Source organism: Aedes aegypti, chromosome 3 (genome assembly GCF_002204515.2).
Source record: "Aedes aegypti strain LVP_AGWG chromosome 3, AaegL5.0 Primary Assembly, whole genome shotgun sequence".
Taxonomy (NCBI): Eukaryota; Metazoa; Arthropoda; class Insecta; order Diptera; family Culicidae; genus Aedes; species Aedes aegypti.
In genome coordinates this window covers 1,146,775-1,162,946 of record NC_035109.1, presented here as the reverse complement: position 1 = coordinate 1,162,946, position 16,172 = coordinate 1,146,775, and the positions used below count along the sequence as shown (strand labels likewise).

General features: G+C 36.9%; 1 protein-coding gene across 2 annotated transcripts in view; it reads left to right on the top strand.

Annotated features, from left to right (window-relative positions):
• Positions 1–15,435, top strand: part of LOC5568567 — a 111,337-nt gene extending 95,902 nt beyond the window's left edge. For both annotated transcript variants that reach the window (XM_001652347.2, XM_021850109.1), the window contains exons 5-7: positions 4,569–4,746; positions 13,436–13,572; positions 13,686–15,435. In XM_001652347.2, coding sequence (XP_001652397.2) covers positions 4,569–4,746; positions 13,436–13,572; positions 13,686–13,795 — 425 coding nt within the window. In that variant the 3' untranslated portion in view covers positions 13,796–15,435. The remainder of the gene's footprint in view (positions 1–4,568; positions 4,747–13,435; positions 13,573–13,685) is intronic.
• Positions 15,436–16,172: the final 737 nt, after the last annotated feature.

The following is a 16,172-nucleotide window of genomic DNA, read 5'->3' as shown; positions in this document are numbered from 1 at the left end:
TGTTTCTGAAAAATAAATCCATGAGGTATTTCTGAAGAAAATAGGAATGATGAAGAAAATAGGAAATATTGGGAAAAATTCGGGTGTAAAAACATAAATCGACTTTTGAAGGTTGTATGTCAATGTTTTGAGAAACATTTTAAGAAATATTTGGAACAATGTGGGGATAACATTTGGATTGAATGGTGGAGAATACTTAGATTAAATGCTAGGTAAATTCTTAGAAAAAAAAAATGGATTTGTTCCAAGAACCCCTCTAGGAATTCCTGCATCCCTGGGAGGAAACGTTGATGAATTTTTGAAGGAATTCACATGAACAGGCGGAGGAATTCTTACAGGGTTTCTTAAAAAATCGCTAGCAATACACACTCGAGCTTTGTATAACACGATGTGACTGGGCTTAGATTAGATCTTCAAGAATCTTCTGGATATTCCAAAGAGCTTTTTTCACATGAATCACTTCCAGGAATGCTCACGGAAATTAGTCGCAGAACATATACAGGGTTGATCGTTGATATTTTCAAGAAACCATCCATTGATTCATTCAGAAATACCATAGAAGGTTGCTCCATTAGTTCCTAACGGTTGAAGAAGTTTCTTGTAACAATTCTTACAGTTAGTTTCCCAAGCTTTTCACTATAGGTATTCTGAATCGTTCTTCACACGAGCCAGATTTTTTTTTCAGGGCCATGCACAAACCATGTCACGTTTCACTAGGCATGGTAAATCATGGAAACTCTTATCATGTCTTCCATTCTCCATAAGAATAAGTACGTTGATCGAGTTGGTATGTATATTGAGCAGATGATAAATATTTTTATAAATTTATAATTTATTTTTCAAGCTTACTGCTAGTCTTGTTTTGTTGAATCGTGGGTAGGACAACCCTTTGACTGTCCTACCCAGGTTTTTTTTGTGCGTAGTGCATATCCTACCTGTCCTACCCATTTCCCGTGCCACTGCTCCTGCACATAAGGCTGCAGCACGTGCACGATAACTCTATATATAACTCGATACCTTCCTAACACGATAATCCTTTCAATATCGAGTTACAGAGAGTTGACTGTATTCGGTTGAAGAAAGTTTTTGCATAAAAATTCTCTGCAAAAAGAGCATGTTACCGAAGCACATCAACTGAAAGTTTTGGTCCAATATGGTCCATGCAAAACCGGTTCCTGTAGTCTCAGAAGGTTGGTCAATCTGGACAGTTCGATAAAATTTGTCGGGTTCAGTTTCAAGCGTTTATTACATAATGAGCCAGTATAATGCCATTCTTTTACTTAGTAATAAGTGAAGGCCTACTATCGCCTACTACACCATAATGAGACATTTTAGACGGAATCCGGATCAATTGTGTCTGGTTCGCGTTGTGCGGATGAAAAAAATAACGAAACGCGTCAGTAGTGTTGGATCCGAATCTGTTACATGTTCATGTGGAGCGAGCAACGAAATCAGGATCGAATGTGATTCGCGTAGTATCGCACTAGAACTTTTTGTTTCATATCTAAATTCCCAGTGTTTTCTTGTGATAGTGCAGAGGACTCTTCGACTTCCATAAAGCAAGTAAAACATCCCATCCCCAAATTCACCTGCATTCGGACGCAGCTGGCGCCGTGATTGTTTGTTAAGATAATGAGAACACCAGTACTTACACATTGAAGATGTTACTGATCCTGAGCAGCGTCTGTTCGTTCCCTGTGTAAGTACAGCTGTTCTTGCAATAACGGAGTAGCAACTGAGGGCAGTCAATCATGCTCGTGATCATGCTATAACTGAGCGCGTGATCAATCTCACTCAATAACGAGTAAATCTTCCTATTATTGGTCCCATTGTACCTACAGTTGCACTACTAAGAGAAACTTTGTTTTAATAAACTAAATAAGGGAAGATCTAATATTTTTTTTACGTCAGCTTTTGATACATTCTTTAATGGAAATAATGAAGTTCTGTAGAAATATGATTTAATTTGTGTTTCTCCCACGCCGTGAAGCTAGTGCTACTATAGGAATGAACATTTATAAAAGTTCTAAGGGAAATTTTCGACCTAGAACTAGATTTTGACCCATTCTTATAATTTAAGCCTACTGTTCCTAGAAGGGTTTGAAACATTGCTGAGATTTTTGGTTTTTTTTTTTTTGAGATCTCAGAAAATAATTGCAATTGTTATGCTTTCTGGAGAATAGCATCCAACTAAAAACTCCAAGGTAGTAATCAAAAGATATGTATATTCGGTAGGGTAAAAGCACCAGTTTTGGCCAGCCCTACGAGAAAATGTCACTAAAAATTAAATGGGAAGCCGTATTTATACTACAAATATGTCAAATGGAAGCTTTCAATCCATATTATGTGTGTAAAATATCTAAATTGAGCTAAAACCATTTTTTCGCTTTCAAAATCCCGTTGGTCAATATAGGCCAACGGAACCAATTTCGGCCAGAGATTTAACTTCGGTTCCTAAATTGGCCAATTTCATTGATTTCTCATGAGGGTGGACAAATTAGGAGTGCCCTGGCTAAATTAGGTGTATGGAACTTTAAATTATAAAGAAAATGAATTGTTTTTCTTATGTTTTGAATCAATTTGGACGAGTAAATGAATGTAGCTCTATCATATGAATGTGATCTACTGAACACAAAAGGTTTCATGCTGATTGGCTATGTAAAATGGTGTATGGCTACAACTTGCGTATGGCCAAAACCGGTACTTCTACCCTAACGCCAAGGATGGTTAAGGAATTTCTAAAGAAACAATTTTTGGTACACATACATGGACACTTGAAGCTTTCTAGTGAAAACGTTTTAGATGTTTCACTGTAGAATTGTCTGGACCTGAGAGAGAGACAGCTCACTGACAGTTGGCATGTTTTCTTGCCTTTTTGATTTCTTCTTTAATTCTTAGGCTGTGCACAACGGTCAGATGATCTTATTTTGGTCAAAATCATATTCACTTCTTGTTATTCACTATGAAAAGGATATGAATATGAGTAAATCAATAGCAGTTTGGCAACACACAACTATATTAAGTATTAAACCATTTAAAATGTGAAATCATTGAAACCACCTAAAAATTTTAATTGCGTTTACTTTAATTTGGACGGTTTTTCCCGCTCTGCTCTTCGAATGTACGGTTTTCTAGTGACAGTTGATGACAAGTTCCCTTGACTTTTGGGAGCTCGCAATCTATGCCAGCTGTCTCCTCTCTTTCAGGTCTGGACTAGTTCGGGAAGTCCCTGAAGAAAACACTAGAAAATGTAGTGGATGCATTACAAAAGCAAACCGTAGAAAATATCCTGCTGGCAGTCAATATTTCAATTGCCTGGCTTTAAGGTACTCCAGTCTATGGAATTGAAATGTTTTGCTTCAGGAAAAAAAATGTATATTGAAATTATAGCTTGAGAAATCCATTAGAGGAACCGTTGTTATAATCTTCAGATGAATTTCTGGAAAGTTCAATGGAAGATATTCTGGAGGAATATCAGCTGCAATCATTCCAGAAGTTTTTGACGGAATCAGTGGATGAATTCATTCAAATATTCTGGAGAAAACAATAGTAGGTTTTTCTGGTGGAATTCTTGTAACTATATCCGCAGAAATTCCGAAAATGATAACTACATTAATCGGTAGAAGTATGAGGTAGAATTTTGTGAACGAATCCTTGAGATTATCTGGAGAAATGTTTGGTTGGACAATGTTTGAGCAATCTGCGTAGGAGCTCCTAAAAAAATCCTTGGCGATTTTCTGGAAAAAATGAGTGAAGTAAATTCTGGCAGATTTCTAGGAAAATAGCCAAACCATTCCCAGAGGGGGATTTTTTTTTGGCAAGAATTCCTTTGCGAGGATCTGCATGGTTCAGCACAACGATGTCTTTGACGAAATTTTCAGATAAATTCGTACAGAATTTATTTTAAAAAAAAACTTCTACTACTGTTGTACGGGGTGAAATTGGCATAAGGCTGTCTTTGGGTTACTAGTTTTTACAGCAAACTAATGTTAAAATAATAAGGACAATGTGGCAGGCTTCAAGAATGATCATATATTAGGTTTTTCACATTTATACTAGCCATGAGATACATCGAAAAATGGCGGTCAAAGTCACTCCTCAGTCCCAATGTCAACCACATGACGGTACTTATACATTTTCAAGAGTTTAATAAAATTTCCTTCAGAGATTTTTTCAATCACTATTTAAAAAACTTGTCTTTAATACTAAAAGTAATTTGACAAGCATTTTATCTGCAATTCCATTCATAACACGATTCTTCCAATTGTACATGATATATTTTCTGAAAGCCGGTGGTGCGATATTCTTATATAATCCAACAGTCACAGTGCTGGTGTCTTTCGTACTAAAAGGGTCGTCTCATTGCAACAATATAGCAAAATCATACAAAATTCTGTAAGTGGATGTGAAGTATCTTTCTTTAGAAATCCTGGCTGCGATATTCAGGAAATGTTTGAGAATGTCTTCACAAATTATAAGAAGTTCATGCATAATCGAATGTATCCGCAGCATATCATATGTCTAAAATTGAGGAAATGCATATAAAATCTTCCAATTTCCATCCACAGTGCCCAGAGTGGAGATTGTCGACGAGCGGGGCGTTGCGACGGTGGATAAATTCTACAAAGCGGGCAGCACGATCGAGTTGAAGTGCATCATAAGCAAGGTCCCCCAGCCGACCAGCTACGTGACGTGGAAGCACGGCATGCGAATGTTAAACTACGACACCAGCCGAGGTGGTATCAGGTAGGTACCTAATTAGCTTATAAAAGTTCATTAAATCAATTTCCAACCTGGCTCGACGACACTCAAATGTGTCACATATATCCACTGGTCCGGAAACGATTCTCCCTCACCAAAAGTTACAATTATGTCCTCCCATTATCATCACCATCGGTATCATGGCCGACATCAGTTGGCACGGTCCCATCGGTGGGAAATGAAACTTTGTAATTAGATACTTCTGTAGCGAAGATCCTCCGATAGGAGGAAGTTGGGGCCCCAAGAATTAGGCCTAATTTAGGATGATTGAGAATTATTTGAATTTGGTGTGAAATGTCCCCTTGCTAATTTGGCAATCATTTGATCTCAACAATGAATCAAATTGGCGCTTCATGAATGATTTACGAAGGTGGGCGATGACTCGTTGGCTACCGTGGGATGTGAAACCATCCCAAAGCCAACCACTGGAAAATTATGCAAATTATAATTGAATTTAAGGTTTGAAATGCGCAACGGTCAATCGTCAACGTTTTCATGCAAAACAAATCTATTTATCAAATTTACAGAACTGGTAGATAATGGCATACAGTTTTCAACTAAAAGCAGGCTGCTAGTTTACAAAATTGTACAACAATTATAGTAGTTTACAGAACAAGTTGCAGAAGGATAATTTTTACAGCACGAGTAATAAATTTATCCTACGAGGCTTGCCGAGTTATGTACAACATTTTTTGCAATTTCGTAGCAGACCACATGAGGGTATCAGAAATTACATCGGAATGCTTTCACCATCATTTTACAATTTCTGAAAAAATGTGTGTAATGATTCATTACGCAACTCAAAACAGTTGCGTAATGAGAAAGCGTTGCGTAATGCAGCACTGATTTCAGTTGCGTAATGACAATTCCCGCACTGCATACTTTAGTGCAGGAAAGTAGGCCGTTCCATGACAGATTGGCGTGATTGATTGATTTGACTTTATCAACGAGGCGTGATGAAAAACAGCCTATTACGATGAAAAATGGCAAAAAATAAAATAAACGCCTTAAGGATATCATCTTCTTACTGATAAAAAAGGTTTATCGCACAACATCAAAACAAGGGATGTTATAAAGTGCAGAGACACGAATTCACCCCAAGATAGAAGAAAGTTCACATATATATTTTTATAGTTAGCAAAATAAGATGGAAATTTTGATTTTATCTGCACTATGTGGGTAATGTGGGCATCAAATTTTGGGTAACTGCAATGGAACGTCTTTAGTAGTACCATTATTTTGTTCTCCACTTTCCTGAATGAAGTTTGTAAGCATTTATATTCTAGCCCTTCAAACTCGATTGAACTTTGATTAACATCACTATCAATTGACAGTTCATCAATCAAAGACAGCGCATCGTATCGTACAACGTCTGTTTAACACACATACACCTCCTGAGTGACCCGCTGTTAATCCATCCGGCTAACTTCTCGTTTTCGATTTGGGGCACTGGTGGCTGCTGTCAATTGCCAAGTTTTATTTCCCTTTCATCTATCTAAATTGCATGAGGCGGTCCCCGCCACTGACTGCCATTCCCAGTCCTAAGGGACGATATGGAAAACCACCCGTGACAGCCTTCGTTTCACGGCGAGAAACCCCCAGTTCAATTGGATGTGATACACTAGAAGTGATAATACATTTTCCCGGAATCAGACCGACACAGCAGCGTTGGTACATTATTGTGGCCGGATCCCAGCATGCTTTAAATCACTTCGGTTTGACGTGAAGCGATGCGAAGCGTCGACGCGAGTTTGGTGTGAGGCGCCGATGCTTGGCTGCTTCCACGAAACACATTTTCTTGTATCGTATTACTTTATTTTCACAACGGCTTGATTTGGCATCAGAACGGTAGCTGGCAGAATTTAATATTCATTTCTGGGAGCAATATATTCTTCGCGGCTTCCCAGTATGGTTTAATTGTGAGGCACTTGCAAACAAGGCTTCCAAACTTGATTCGGAGTTGATGGAATTTTAACAGCCTTAATTAGCTTCAACTGTTACGAATAGCAACAGAAGATTGTTCCCTTTTAGTTTTTTTTAATTAAATTGGAAAGTTTAATAGTGGAGAAAGAATCAAAAATAGTAAGTCAAGACTGTCCCGTAACAGATAATAAATTGTGCTTATTCTGCGCGGCGTGTGAGGTGATACGAGTCGAATGAGGAGACAATTGTCGACTCGCTCCCAATTGATTAACATTAGGCGTCTCACGTCACTCGAGGTGAGAGAAGCTCGTTTCGACTCACACGCCGCGCAGAATAAGCACAAATAGCAGGCTATTTGAAAAAGAAATAACCCTCAAATGTTCACGATCACCGTGAGAACGTAACTTAGACTATAATTGATTTCATTAAGTTTTGGGCTTTCAGATTGTGCACATTGAACAAATAGCTAATGCCAAGTTCCATTTATTGTAACTCAACTCATTAAATCGGATGTGTTAAGGATTTTTCGAGAAATGAATGTTACCGTGAGTTATTAGAAAAACAAAATCTTGACTTTCGTAGGGAATGCTCCGGGAACCGTTTAAGAAACATTCATATAATCTCCATACAACCGTTTGAGGGTTTCGTGGAAAGTCATCCTAATAATTAAAAGAGTATTCTCTCATTTTGAGAGTAATCTTGTAGGAAATTCTCTGCTCAGTGGCGTAGCTAGGATTTTTGGGACCCAGTGCGGAGTTCGATTTAGGGGCCCTCAAAATTAAAGTAAATATCATCTAAATGTAAAGCGCTAAAACGAGTGTTGTAATAAACGAAGATTTTGTAGAATTATGTCTGAAGGTAGGGAACTTATGTTGATATGCTGTTTTACCACTGTTTTACCCATATTTATCCCACTATGCATAACGTTTACTAAGAACATGGGACCAGTTGGAGTAGTAGGGCAGTGTTGTACTTTGACATCAAAAATATCAATTAATTAGCCTACATCCTAGCGATGACTTCCAGGTAATTGCCATGCAAGTAGAAATATTAGCTGGCGAAGTAACTCTGAAAAGCAATAATTCATATACAGCTTTATTTGGGTATTCTAGGAAAATTTGTAATTTATTTAAGTTTTTGAGTCGGGATTGATTTTGAACTTCTTGATAAAAGAAATGCCTGAAAAATTAATGATTTTGCCCAAAGTTCGTTTCAAATAAATTACAAAATGCACTCCAATGATTTCTCTCAGTAAATCATTTTATATTTTTTGGGAACTTGCTAAGGATTCCGTTTTATATCATCAAAAATTAATCGTAGAATTTTTTTAAGGATAACCATAGAAGTTACCTCAGAGATTTCACCTTCATTCCTTCGAATATTGTTTCAGTATTTTTTTTTTCTCAAGAAAATCATAAGTACTCCAGGAATGTATCCTATGATATTACCATCATTTTCTTTAAATTCCCAACAAGAATCCCATTCACAACATTTTTAAGATTACAACTAGTATTTTCTCCAGGAATTTTATAGAACTTCCTTCAAAATTAGCGTTCAGATTTCCTCCAGAGATTTCTTTCTGGAATATCTCCAGAGATTGGGCCTAAGATTCCTTCAGGAATTATTCTAGAAGTTTTTAGATAAATTTCCCAAAGATGTCTTCAAGTAATTTTCAGTCATTTACCCAGGAATATCTTCAAAAAAACAATCATTTTACTTCAGAAATTATTGGTTTCTGAATTTATCGAAAATACGGGAAATATTTCAGAAGGAAATCCCAAAGTAATATCTTATTCAACTTGATTAACTTTGAAAGTAACCATTGACCAGTAACTCTCACAAAGAAAGAAATTCTGGGCTCTTGAGGAAATCTTGAAGGATTTTGTAAATAAATTGCTTAGATTATAGGAATTACTAGAAATTCAACTGTAGAATTAACTGGTGTGAACTCTCAGATGAACTTTTGAAGAAACCATGAAGATTTTACTTGAGAAAATACTCGAGAAATTGTAAGGAAGAACTGCAGGAGTAATTGTGCATGTAATGTTGGAGAAATCTTTAGAGAAATTTCTGAGGAATCACAGGTCACATTTGAAGAGGAATTCCTATAAGAGTATTAAATATATTTTTTCGGATAATTTCTTGAGGAGTTTTAGGAGCAATTGCTAGGGTAAATGTGAATGAATCCATGTAACTGGCATGAGAATTCTCGTAGATCTTCCTGGAAAAATTCCCAAATAAATTTATTTAAGAACAGTACTATGATTTTTTTTCTTAAAAGAAGTAGGAATCTTTGGAAGATCTCCTAAAGTTACAATTGGAGAAAACACAGTCGACTCTCCCTCCACATCTCGATGTTCTACATCTAGATATCTCTCGCTATGTCGGTGATTTCATCGGTTCCTTCATCCTGCACACCATTTGCTCCTCCATATCTCGATATCTTCCATATCTGAATCAGAGACGAGACTCGCGAAGACGGTCTTCTTTTTCTGTGATTGCTGAGTTTTTTTCTTATTCCACTTTGTGTTTATACCAATTATGCACATGCTGTTCAAATCCTCACATGAACCTCTCAGCAAAAAATGATTGAGTTTGCATCACATCGAATCATAAATAGCCGTTTGAGTGAAATTTCATGCCAGCAATCGTAGCAGACATTACAAATAATTATTCTTCTGCTTAGATTTATCAGCAACTTTGGAAAAAACTGCTCCGCCGACTGAGGTTTTTAATAACAGTTTACTTTGAACACAATACTTTTCACTTTTTCAGCCATAAAAACGGTGGGCTGCATTTGACGTTTCGTGAGAGGGGAATCTGGGCTGCATATGACGTTGATATTTTTCCTCTTCGCGAGTCTCTCTCAGATCTGAATGTGTTCGTGTTTTTTTTTTCTTCCCAATTTTCTTTCTGTATGTCGATTAGACAAATATCGAAGGTTACTAGATCAAATTTTTACGATGAAAACACAAATGAAGAACCCAAAATGACGTCTGCTTGTTTATTATGTTCCCTTTTTTCGTAACAACGGATATTCTTACAATCTAGTATTCATTGTTTTTTATCTCGATCTCATCGATATCGAGGTGTGGAGAGTCGAATGCTGTCAAAAATCGTTGAAGTACTCATGGATTTCCTAGACAAAATAACGAAGAAATTTCTCTAACCATCCCTTGAAACAACGCTGGAAGATTTTTAGGAGGCTTGAATCAAGCCGCTTGATGGAATCAATAGATAAATTTCTGAAGAAGATCCCAGAAGTATTCCACAAGAAATCTTTGTAGAAATCCAAAAAAAACTTGATGGATTTGTGAAAAAAAAAATACGTAACAGTTTCTGAAGGTCTCTCTGGAACCTCTTGAATAAAAAAAAGAAAATTCAACGACCATTTCGCATTAAATGCAAGACCTTCCATTAAAAATAAAGACTTGAATTTAAATAGAGAAAAGATATTTGCTACCAGCTTTTATTGTGTGTAAAATTGGTCCCGAATATGCTAAGTGATTTATTGTTTTCAATTATAATTGAAATGAAAATCGGTTTGTTTAAGAATATGGTCTGTAACATACATAACCTCAAAATCAGTTCTACATACGATTCGGCCCCACATATATAGGCAGATTCGTCTGAATTACAAAATTACACCGAGTTATCGAGAATGAATTTTTATTTGCTTGTTTACGTGTTGCTTTTCTAGAAATCAAATACATAATATTAAATTAAATTCTTACCTCGATTTTGGGGCCCCTACCAACTCGGGGCCCGGTGCGAGGTAAACTCTCCAAGTGTTTTGATGAAATCTACCGAGAGTTTTATGGAAAACCTGTCAAGGATTTTATGGAATATCTTCCAATTATTTCATGAAAAAATATAAAAATCTTAAACGAAATCCTCTGGAGATTTCGAGCAAACTTCTACGAGGATTTTTAGGTAAAACCTCCAGGGATTTCAAAGAAATTTATGCATATGTTTTGGAGAAACCCCTATGAGAATTTCTATGATTTCGAGGAAAAATTTTCCTCGTTTTTAAAGAAAATCCTACCAGGAAAACCCATAGATAATTTCATGTAAAATCATCTGGGGGTATAAGAAGAATCTTTCAAGGATGTCGCAGATAACATGCTGAGGATATAAACTATGAACCTACAAGGAGTTTTAGAAAGTATTTCCAGGATTTTGAGGAAAACCATCGAGGAGTTTGGGGTCATGCACAAATTACGTCACGCTCCAAGGGGGGGGAGCCAAGGTCAAGCCAAGCGTGACAAATCTTACAAAATATACAGAGGACTCCTACAAAAAACGTGACAAAGGGGGGGGGGGGTAGGAGGTCGTAAAATTTTAAATTTAGCGTGACATAATTTGTGTACCATCCCTTTCAAGGAAAATCCTTCGAAGATTTCAAAGAAAAACCTCCGAAGCTTTTAAAGAAAATTATCGAAGAAGTCCGAGCGAAATCCTCGAGGACTTCGAAAACAAATTGGTGAATTTTAAAAAGAAAGAAACATATTCTCGATAATTTCAAAGTAAATCTTTCATGAATTAAAAACAAAAAACAATATGGGTACATCCCTATGGGGTTGTACGAACTGATCACGTAGGACCACGATGGTTTGTTAGTTATGCCTTCATACATGGATTTATGTTAGTTATGCCTACATACTGGATTTATCGTTCGTCATATTTAGTAATGAGAATATGAAATTCCAGAAGATCATTTTGAATTCATAATAATAATAGATATTGGAGGAAAACCCTCAAAGTAGTTTTATTCATCCGAGATTTTCTGGAAAAAATCTCCGAAGAATTTTGCGAAATTATATCAAGGACACATAGTAGAATCAACCGAGAATTTCAAGAAGAACTCTAGGAAAATCCACCCAAGAGTTCCATTGCCCGAGACAACTGCACATGATTTAAAAAAAAAATGCAAGAATTTCAAGTAAAAACCTCCTGGTATTTTAAGGAAGTTGCAGATATTTTCTTCGATTTGTATTAAGGCGAAGTAGCCCGTCATTCGTTTGGCAGCAATGATGATTTGCAGCGTGCAATTTCAAAGTGATAAAACTCATTCTTGATAGTCTATATTGACTTCAAAAAGTATCACTGTACGCGCCAACATGCATAAAGTATGCTGATACTTTTTCAGCTATGCCAGTGCAAAACCAACCAATTTTCTTTGATTCGAAATCGTGAGATGAATTAGCAACAATCATCAACGACGCGTACAAATTTTAATGACAGCCTACTTCGCCTTAAGAGCTACGTATGATTGTTCGTTGTTAGGCAAAGAGCATCAATTTTCGACCCTCCACTAGTTACCGGTCCATTCATACGATATGGGCCAACTTTGTCTGAAAACCCTAAATCCCCTCGTTTTCTTATACTTCACATTCAGACGAGTCTCCTGTGAAGCTCAGAATCGAAGTTGGCAAGCGGGAGCCCCACGAAAAACCTTTCATTCCATTTTGACAGCTATCCGCAAAACAAAAATTCTTTGCTCACTAGCGCCGCCTAGTGGCAAGATTTGGAAACTTTCGGCTCAAATAATGTTAGCCCTTGTGATACTGAGCAACTTTGCCGAAGACGCCATCTTTCTAAGTGGTCAGGCTTCTGAGCTATGCGCAAAACAAAAATTCTTTGCTCACTAGCGCCGCCTAGTGGCAAAATTTCTGAACATTCTGCTTAAATAATGTTAGCCCTTGTGATACTGAGCAACTTTGCCGAAGACGCCATCTTTCTAAGTGGTCAGGCTACTGAGCTATGCGCAAAACAAAAACTCCATGCCCACTAGCGCCGCCTGGTGGCGTAATTCCATATCAGAATGACCACCGCATGTCAGCCCTTGAGCTACTGAACAACTCTTCCGAAGACACCAACCTTCCAAAACATCAGGATCTAGAGATATCATATGTTACAAAATTTTGCATTCTTATCCCTCATGGTTCATATAGTGCAAATCAGAAAAAGCGCCTCTACCAGCCAAGTTCTCAACTAAAAGGATGATCCTCAACTCCTAAAGGTAGATCGTACTTTGTACTGAAACTTCGCCGAAGACAGTACTGTGCTATCTCTTTTGGCATACGAGATATTCAATTACACCCCCAAAGTGATGAAATCCCATAAGCCCTGGGTCTCCTATAACGTAGATTCCTATTACGCCCCCCAACCATGTGTCTAATAGGAGACCTGACTGTATGCCTTTTTTATCAGATTCAAACTTCACTCCACAATCACTCTGAACACATATTTTCACACGCGGTTTAAGAAGCACTTGACACAAACACATTTTCTAGTGGACACTCCCGCTTTTTAACGAATCCAGGCTCTCCAGGATCACGAAATATTATTTGAACTCCTGGCAGGATCGCCAAATGTGAAGCTCAGAATCGATGTTGGCAAGCGGGAGCCCCACGAAAAACCTTTCATTCCATTCTGACGTTACTATAGGAGTGAGACGTCAAAGTTGTGCCATGCCTACTAGATCGTTTGATGTTCGATCCGCTGCTGCATTTTCGGATATCTTTCAACAGGATTTTGATTGTCAGCCATCATAACAGGGTTGGAAGACAAGATCTATGACAATGTTCATTCAGTACCACATATCTCCTACTATGTGCCTAAACACAGAAGTTACCAACCCACTACCTCAATTTATATGGATTCAAAATCTACTCTTTGCTTCATTCATGGAAACATATCAATATTTGTCGTACCTACTAATATTTTTATTGCTTTTTTATTCTGCCAGCGTGAAAACCGACTTGCTGACAGGTGGCGCCATGAGTCGGTTGTACATTGCGAACGCCAACCGGTACGACTCCGGCAACTACACCTGTGCTCTGGCTGACATTGCCCAGGCAACCGTCGCAGTCCATGTTCTCAATGGTAACTATGATGTGGTTTCTCGCACCTGAACCGTTCAAGCATGAATAATTGAGGATCTATTGCATTCCATTTGCGATGACACTTTCTGTTCTGTGTTCTATTTATTGTTACAGGTGAAAATCCGGCTGCCATGCAACATGGCGGATCAGCCGAATGGCGTCCATTGACTAGCACGATGTTGATGCTTCTGCTCTTGGCTCTGATTTCCTACTGTATCCGGTGACTGTAGATGGGTTTCATTCAGTACATCCAAGGTTTGTTTCATCATTTATCACTATGGAAAGGCATTCGTTCAGCTACCAAAGACTATTGTGCAGAAAAAAAGAATATTACACAACTATCTCTTAAACCAATTAAAACTACATTTACAAAACACGTAATCTATCTGGGAAAATCGAAACAAATAACTTTATCCAACACTATTACTCGAGCGGCCAGATATCGCTCTGAATGGTCAATATGTCACATGTGTAGCATCAGCAACGTTAGATTTTTGGTGTATCTTCCCTACGAACGTATAAATATTACCCATTAAGCATTCATATTGAACACTCATTTCTTGCCATTTTAAGCTACGATATCGATGGAAGCCAGTGTCATTTGCAACCAAATGTGCTTAGATTCATGCTGTTGTATTGTTTTTCCAATTCAAACCAAAATTCAAGCAATACTTCTCTGTTCATTTTTGAAGAATCAGAAATCAAATGTATACTTCACTTATTATCCTCCGAAATATTTAATAAGGCCAAGATTTAATCTTTTTAGATACAGGAAAGGTAGATAAAACGACACATCATTCATCACTACACATCGAACGTCAGAAAGTAGTTTCCAATCGGGAGCTGTTTTGTGACATCTTTCAAAATCGTCACCCAGTTTCAAGTTGTCATAGTAACCAAGTTCAAAGCAACTCTGATCCTACATATTCTTCATAGATAGCGAAAAAAAAACATTTTATGGAAACTTTAATCGTCCATTTGAGATATTTCTTGTCAGAGGATTTGGCCATTGAAAAGTCGAGCTAACATGCGATTGCAACATTATCATCGCAAAGTTACTAAGACAACAGAAACGGATGCCCCATATCAAAACTTCTCCGACCTTTACTAATCTAATTATTGAAAACAAATAAACACTGCACTGTCCAAAACTTCGAAAAATTATTTACTGTGTTTCAGAGTGACTCAAATCTGTATTTGAAATGCACGTAAAGATGCGCCAGTAACGTTTGTAGTTTTACAGTTGTGCGTAAGTAGAATGAGATTCTACCCGTGATGATTCTATTAGTAGAAACGAACAAAGTTTGGTAATCAAAAGAAAAACCTTTATATACATACCGAAAACCAAATACGATAGCGCTTAACGAACACGGAAACATTGAGTGAAATTTGATAGTGAGTAAAGTCTATATAGGAATCCTGATGTTGATTTTTGTAACCTGTATAGCAAATCCGAATATAATTCCATATAAATGTACTACGCGTAAGCCCCATTTCATCCGATTTGGGTCAACTTAAAATACCCAGGAACTAACGAGTGAACAAATGCTTTTATATCAGCGCTTCTTTACCATCGGCAAACGAAACGAATACACTCTCAAAACCAAAACAAAATCAGTCCACAAACCGCTCACAGCAATAAAAAAGGAACCTATTCGGAGCACAAATTCATTGTTTGTCGTTGTTATCCGAAGCAGTAAGATATAAAAGCGGAACCAGTATATAGATCCAAATCCATATAAAAAAAATACTTTCCAATGTGTTGAAAGAAAGAAAAATACGCATTTTATGCGCATACCGACGGTGTTGTGACTAGCAAAAATAAAGATAATTATGTCAGAATATTTATTTTACGAATCTCTGATAGATAAATAAATATGCATTTTTATAACCACATATATGAATATACAGAGTTCAACAAACAGCAAAAAATGTATAATTACCAAAAAAATAAGATCCGTACATAGGCATAGAGCGGTAAATTTTATATTCATTTTATATAAATTATAATTGAACATTAATAAAACCAAAAAAACACACAAAACTTATCAAACTGATATGTAAAATGATGGTTGTGGTCAAAGCTATATGATTAACATAAATAATTCGTATGATACTAGCTATTACAGAAGTACAGTACTACAAATATATGAATAAATAGTAAATAAACAAAAAAAAAAATATGAGCGCTATTTGAATAATTTAGAAACGAAAGAACTTTAAAGTTAGGCCTACCTACTCATCAATCGACTCTATACTCTTACCTTGATTGGCGTCATCAAATAATTCAATGGTTTTTCAAACTTCCTCACGCTGCACATCACTCTCGTCACAAATACAGTCGAAGCGCGTTATAACGAAATCCCAAGGGACCGTCGCAATTGAGAAAAGTCGTTATAGAGAATAGTTTAAATATCGAAATGTTCTTCATGGGACCGAAAAATGTCGCTATAGAGAGCTTTAGTCGTTATAAAAGTTGTCGTTATAACGAGCTTCGACTGTATTGCATAGTTCAGTCGTGTTCTAAGAGTATAATTTTCATGTAAAATTTAGAGAGTTTATTAGATGATCCCTCCTTGATCCCTTAATTAATTTTTATTT